The following is a 7,309-nucleotide window of genomic DNA, read 5'->3' on the forward strand; positions in this document are numbered from 1 at the left end:
TTACATATGTATATGTATATTTTTATTAATTTTACCGGAAGGAGGGGGCGAGCTGGCAGAAACGTTAGCACGCCGGGCGAAATGCGTAGCCGTATTTCGTTCTGGGTTCAAATTCCGCCGAGGTCGACTTTGCCTTTCATCCTTTCGGGGTCGATAAATTACGAACCAGTTACGCACTGGGATCGATATAATCGACTTAATCCGTTTGTCTGTCCTTGTTTGTCCTCTCTGTGTTTAGCCCCTTGTGGGTAGTAAAGAAAAAGGCATTTCATCTGTCTTTACGTTCTGAGTTCAAATTCCACCGAAGTCGACTTTGCCTTTCATCTTTTCGGGGTCGATAAATTAAGTACCAGTTACATACTAGGGTCGATCTAATCGACTGCCCCACCTCCTCCCCAAAATTTCGGGCCTTGCGCCTAGAGTAGAAAAGAATATTTACCAGGAGGAGGCGGCGAGCTGGCAGAAACGTTAGCACGCCGGGCCAAATGCTCAGCGGCATTTCATCTGTCTTTGTGTTCTGAGTTCAAATTCTCGCCCTGTTGCTTCTCCTAAATGTTCATAAAAAATATACATATGCTCAACTTTGAGTCATATTTTAGTTGTAGCGGACTGGGTCTAAAAACATTGGTTGCCAGAAGACTAAGGGGGCCCACCTGCAACTACAATGCTATAATTTATTATTATTTTTTTTGTTAAAAGTATTCTTTTCAACTGTCTACAAAAACAGCCAGGCTGAAATAGTTAATGCATTCTTCCAGGAGTGAATAAAAATTCTCAAACTTGGGCCCCCATGTATGGCTTCTAATGGCGCAGTGGCCCACATACCATCGGGGAAGCTGGCAACCTGGCCAGTCCGCCAGTGCATAAATATGTATATATTTATATATATATATTAAGGCCAGCACTGAGCTAGCAGAATTGCGACAAACACATGCGCATGCACGCACGCACACACACACACACACACACACACACACACACACACACACACACACACACACACACCCACAAACACACCACACACACACACACACACACACACACACACACACACACACACACACACACATACACATAATGTCACAAAAACACATACACAAATGTATATCTGACTCTTAACTCTCTCTTTTTGTTTTTCTTTTTCAGATTGAGTTAAACCGATTAAATGAATCTGGCGAAGAGATTAACAGATTGGAGAATGACCTGGATGTAAGTCAAGCCTCCTCTCATCTTGAGTGTGAACGTGTATGTAAGTGTGGATGTATACTTGAGTGTGTGTAAAATCGACCGAAGAGACCAACAGAATGCAGTAACACTTCGATGCAAGTGGTGCTCATCTCGCTTGTGAGTGTGAGTATGGGTGTAAGTATGCACTTGAGTTTCTGCATACATGTCATCGTCGTGACGACCAATCCGACTTACGACCGATCGACTTTACAATGAATGGCGCACCAGCTCCCAGCAGTCGTAATATATAGCCCAGTTGAAGTCTAATGGGTTTAATTTCTTAGAAATTAACCCGTCTACGGATGACGCCAGCTCACAAACGTTTACTCTAGGTTTAGTTTTCGATCGCCACTCAAATGTTGGATGAATATCCGGTCGCGGAGACATCGTGGCAGCCTTGTATTTGTTTATTAGATGACTGCTTGAGACTCCGAACAAATAGCATTGTTGTAGTATAATACAGAATGTTGTGTGTGAATTTTGCCTGAGAATGTACGTTAAGAATGTGCAAATATAAAGCAAAGCTATGTAGGCCTATAGATCAACTTACGACAAAATCGACTCACGATCAGTCAGTCAGAACCAATAGTGGTCGTAAGTGCACGACGACCTGTAATCTAGCAGTGATGAGATTAAGACAGGAAAATGTATTAGATACAAGTTGATCTTTCTCTTATTTCTCAAGTAGGGGTACATGAGTGTAGTACCCTCAGGTGTACTTACTTTAGTATACCTGAGTGTATGTGAATTGACATGCTTGAGAGTATATCTCTGTGTATGAAGAGATTGGGAGTGGGCTTGGATGGAAGGGCAGCATTCTCTTGTTGTTGTGTGTGAATGTCAGTCCATTGAATGTCTGTTTGATCCAGTGAAGCTATAAGCTGACTGAAGAATGACTTGGATTTGAGTGGCACTTTCTCCTATCTTGAGTGTAGTTTACATAAATGAAAATATATTTTATTCTTTTACTTGTTTCAGTCATTAGACTGCGGCTATGTTATAAATAATTGCGTATAAATACATCGACCCTGGTACCACATCCACACCACATTTCCACCCGCATACCCTATCACTGCATACTCCGCCTCGCCTCGTTGTACACTATACCTCCTTGCAATCCCGCCTTATTCCGGAGGATGTGAGCGAGTTGGGTGTGGATGAGCCGACAGGAACTAAACAATGACTAACGAGCGCGCACGCACACTCACACATACATACACACTCACACATGCGTATACCCACATAAATACAAGCCCACACACACGTATGCACACACGCATACACACAAATACAAACACACAGATGTATACATATACACGTTTGCACGGACGTGCGAATGTGTTTGCATACATACATACATACATACATACAACATACATACATACATACATACATACATACTACACAGGCTGGATATTGTTTGGAATAGAAGGGCAAAGGTACGTGTCATCATACATATCTTTTTGAAAATTAAAGAAAAAGAAGATATCTATGGACAACTGCTTCGAAACCTCCAGCTTCTATATCTAGACTATGGATTCATATTCATACCAATAATTATTGGAGTACTAGGTTTTGTTAGTAAATGCTTAAAGGAGAATCTGGATAACCTGGGATTTTCAGAAAGAGAAATGGACCGGCTAATTCGTGCATTACAAGCGCAATCTGTAAGTGGAACAGTAAAAATATGCAAGAATTTTCTCAAGTTCCAAATGTGAATTTGTCTGTGTTAACTACATCCCATGACGGAGATTTGCATCATTGTTGAAAACAGGCTCCCTCCTCAGTGGAAGATTTATAATAATCAAAAGATAGAAGACACATACATACATACATACATACATACATACAGTACCGTTCGATCACTGGAGGCGATGAAATCGACTCCCCTTCACCCCCCAAATTTCAGGCCTTGTGCCTATAGCAGAAAACATTATTATTATTATTATTATATTATTATTATATTATTATTATTATTATTATTTAATATTTTCGCTCTTTTTCCTCTTAGAAAGCCCGTTCCGACTACCAAAACATATTATCCAACCGAACACACGAACTGGACCAACTCTCGTCACACATCCGCAAGAGCATCTCACTGTCACGTGCTTACTACGAGAAGAAAGACATTTCGAAATGCGTCCAGGAAGAGACACTTCGAGCGGCTCGCCATTTCCAGACGGCCAATAGTATTTACCAGGCAGCCAAAGAAACGATCTTGCTAGCAGAAGAGAAGCTTCTGCAAGAGAATTCTGATGAATGTCACACTTCAGAATTGTCTTCCTCAACTCAGGAAGCATTAAACCATGCTATTATTCGGGTATGTTATTTTGGGTGTTACTTAAAGCATACTTGTATCTCGGGAGGGCCACAATGTTAATAATAATATTAAATACACGCACTGGTTCTATTTCACTTCTTTTATTATTGTTGAATTAGTTAATATTTGACTAATAAGCTAATCGATTGTTTTATTAGTCACGCAGTCAATCAGTCAATTAGCAAGCTTTATCAAAGTCTTTTCATCGACAAACCCTCTTTACTCCATATCTGGAGTAGAAAGAGCATGTCCATTGACAAGATGATCGTCAATGGCAAATAAAAGAGTTCGATTCACTGAACGATTAATCAAGCAATCGATTAACGAATTGGTTTAATGCTAAGTAATTGACGAATAATAATAATAATAATAATAATAATAATAATAATAATAATAACAGCTATAAATTTTGCCACATGGGCAGCAGTTTTGGGGGAGGGGACTAGTCAATTACATCGACCCCAGTGTATCACTAGTACTTATTTTATCGACCCCGAAAGGATGAAAGATAAAGTCAACCTCGACGGCATTTGAATTCAGAACGTAGCGACGGGCGAAGTTCCGTTAAGCATTTCGTCCGGTGCGCTAACGCTTCTGCCAGCTCGGCGCCTTAATAATAATAATAATAATATAATAATAATAATAATAATATAATAATAATAATAATAATAACAACAATAATAATAATAATATTTCCCAGGGCCAGCTTTGTCACATTCTTCCTGAGAATTTATGTTAAGAGTACTCGTGTTTATGGAATGCTCAGCCACTTGCAAGTTAATTTCACGAGCAGGCTTTTTCGTTGATCGGACCAGCTGAAACACTCATCGTCGTAACCGACGGAATACTAGTTAACATCAATTTATCATCTGTTTGACATATGTTTATGGCATCTGTTTAGCGTATCTCATAACTTTCTATTATCATCCTTTTAGAAATATACTAAAACAATGTCAATAGCGTTGTACTAACATCTTTTTTAAACCACACAGTCCAGATGTCCTTTTTGATATATCTCTTTTGTGACGTTCCGTATGGCATCTGCTTAGCAGAGCTCCGACATCTGTTTGACATTTGTCTGATATCTGTTTGACGTCTTTCTCTTATATTTCAGTTAATGGAAGCGGAAAGAGAGAAACGCAAACGCGAAGAAGAGCATCACCGCACGGCGTCCATTTGTTCTGAACTGGAGGTTTCCATTAAGAAATACGAACGTCTCTATACTAAAGCTATCGCTAAATCCAGGTAACATTGTTTTCCTCTTTGTCGTCGTCGTCATCATCATCATCATCATCATATCATTAGCATTGTCATCGTCATCATCCTCTACGTCATCGCCAGCATCGTCATCGTCGCCATCATTATCACTTTTATTATTATCATCATCATCATCATCATCATCATCATTATTATTATTATTATTATAATTATTATTATTATTATTATTATTATTATTATTATTATCTGACATTTTCAGACCTTATTTCGAAAAGAAGAATGAAATGAAGGAAGCTCTCCAGGTGTGTACAAAAATCAAATATTTCTCATTTCCAAATTTATGCTCTCGTAACTTAGTGGTTCGCCTAAAGAAACTAATAGAATAAGTACTACGCTTAAAAAAAAAGAGTCCTGGGGTCGATTTGTTCGACTCAAACCCTTCAAGGTGATGCTCCAGCATGGCCCCAGTGAAATGACTGAAACAAGTAATATATATATATATATATATATATATATTATATATATATATATATATATATGTATGTATGTATATACATATATATATACTAACACACAATGCATACATACATGTATATATATATATATAATATATATATATATATATATATATTATGTACGTACACAGACACACCACGTATTTATGCATATATATATACATATAAAGATATACAAGTAAAAGATAAAAGATACACACGCATATATACATTCAAATGTATACCATATACGTGTAACATGAAAATAGTCTTAAACCATCTTCTTCATCATCATCATCACCAACTCCTGGGTGCTTTTATCTCGGGTCCTAGAACTCACAGTGCCGATTATCCGGTTTACATGGTGTACAAGTAACCAAGATCATAACGTTCTCTCTGTTCGTTGCAGGCTTTGTCCGTTTCACGACTGAGTGGACCGGAGCAATGTGAAATGATGTGTTTTGCTCAAGAACACAATGCACGCCCAGTCCGGGAAGCGAATTTTTTTTCCTACGTGAGTTCCGGACTCCAGTAATGAACTCATTTGCATACAGCCAATCAGAGCTTACCTTGACCTTGCTGTCAAGTTAACAAACACACTCTACCAAGTAAACTCAAAACGAAGAAAGGTGTTGTAATTCGACCGATCGCCAAGTTATGCCTGATTTTAGAAGGAGACAAGTAATTAGATAGATTTGCATCTATACCTATCATCGGAATTTGTTAGGGCCCCATATGGTAAAGATGTGGATGGGAAAAATGTGCTAGCAACCCTTTCCCCTTACTGTTTTACAAAGTAAACAACAACACAAATAATTACGCAGTGGCAGCCATGGTTGAAACAAGAACAAGGACAACAAGCATTATTAAAAGAGAAAAGAAACAGTCATTCCTTACCCAAGTGACCTTATCTTATCACCCATCACTTGCTATGCGCTCATAAATTAGTGTGATAGTCGAGCTCTAATTGGCTGTATGTAAATGAGTTCATAACTGGGGCCCGGAAATCTCGTGGGGAAAAATTTCGTGAGTGGGACGCCTGTTCGTCGCAGGCTTTGTTCGGTTCACAGCTGAGTGGGCCGGAGCAGTGTGAAATAATGTGTTTTGTTCAAGAACACAACGCACTGTCCAGTCCGGGAATGGAAACGACGACTTTGCGATCGTAATTGCAATATCCTAACCACTAGGCTGCGTGCCTTCAATGAACTCCAGTCTGATCATAAGTCTTTTCCTTAATGGTATTACTTATCCATGTATTCATGCAACACGCGTGGAACAAACAAACAATAAAAGAAATAATAAAAAGGTTTAGTGAAGATAACAATCGTCCTTCTTCTCCCTTCCAAACATTTCATCAGAAAAGTCATCTTCACGATATTTGAGCTTCAATTAAGATTTCCTCTCGTTTTGTCTCATTACAGCTACAAAAGAAAAAGGTGGATTGTCTCCAGGCGAACCTCCAGGAAATGAAGGCAGTCTATTCAGAGGCCCTGAGAAACTTAGAAAGGATTTCGGAGGAGGTTCATAAACGTCGTAAATTAAAGGAATTCCTTTACTTACCACGCGAACCCGGTGTCGGATCGGAACATAATGAACGTCACAACTCAATTGAATTCGAAACTGAGGCAAAGCTAAGTGAGTAGTCTTGTTGGCATTCTTGTAGTATGATGTTTGATGGAGTTTGTTGCTGTTTGATGGTGTTTGTTCTTGTTTGATGGTATTTCGATTTCCGGCTTTACGTTCTGAGCTTAAATTCCGCCGAAGTCTACTTTGCCTTTCATCCTTTCGGGTTCGATGAAATAAGTACCAGTTTCATACGGGGTTTACCTAATTGACTCACTCATTCCCTGAAATTGCTGGCCGTGTGCCAAAATTTGAAACTATTATTATAATTATTATTATTATTGGCGAGCTGGCAGAAACGTTGGCAAACCAGGCAAATCGCTTAGTGGCATTTTGTCCGTTTTTACGATCTGAGTTCAAATGCCGCCGATGTCGACTTTGCGTTTCATCTTCTCGAGGTCGATAAAATAATACCAGTTGAGTACTG

General features: G+C 39.0%; 1 protein-coding gene across 1 annotated transcript in view; it reads left to right on the top strand.

The window, feature by feature from the left end:
* Nucleotides 1–1,146: 1,146 nt before the first annotated feature.
* LOC115226954 (SH3 domain-binding protein 5 homolog) overlaps nucleotides 1,147–7,309 on the top strand; it is a gene marked incomplete at its 5' end in the record, with an annotated part of 8,186 nt that continues 2,023 nt past the window's right edge. The window contains 5 exons of the mRNA XM_029797913.2: nucleotides 1,147–1,209; nucleotides 3,239–3,547; nucleotides 4,662–4,792; nucleotides 5,025–5,067; nucleotides 6,681–6,894. Coding sequence (XP_029653773.2) covers nucleotides 1,147–1,209; nucleotides 3,239–3,547; nucleotides 4,662–4,792; nucleotides 5,025–5,067; nucleotides 6,681–6,894 — 760 coding nt within the window. The remainder of the gene's footprint in view (nucleotides 1,210–3,238; nucleotides 3,548–4,661; nucleotides 4,793–5,024; nucleotides 5,068–6,680; nucleotides 6,895–7,309) is intronic.

This window comes from Octopus sinensis, unplaced genomic scaffold (genome assembly GCF_006345805.1).
Source record: "Octopus sinensis unplaced genomic scaffold, ASM634580v1 Contig00670, whole genome shotgun sequence".
Lineage (NCBI taxonomy): Eukaryota > Metazoa > Mollusca > Cephalopoda > Octopoda > Octopodidae > Octopus > Octopus sinensis.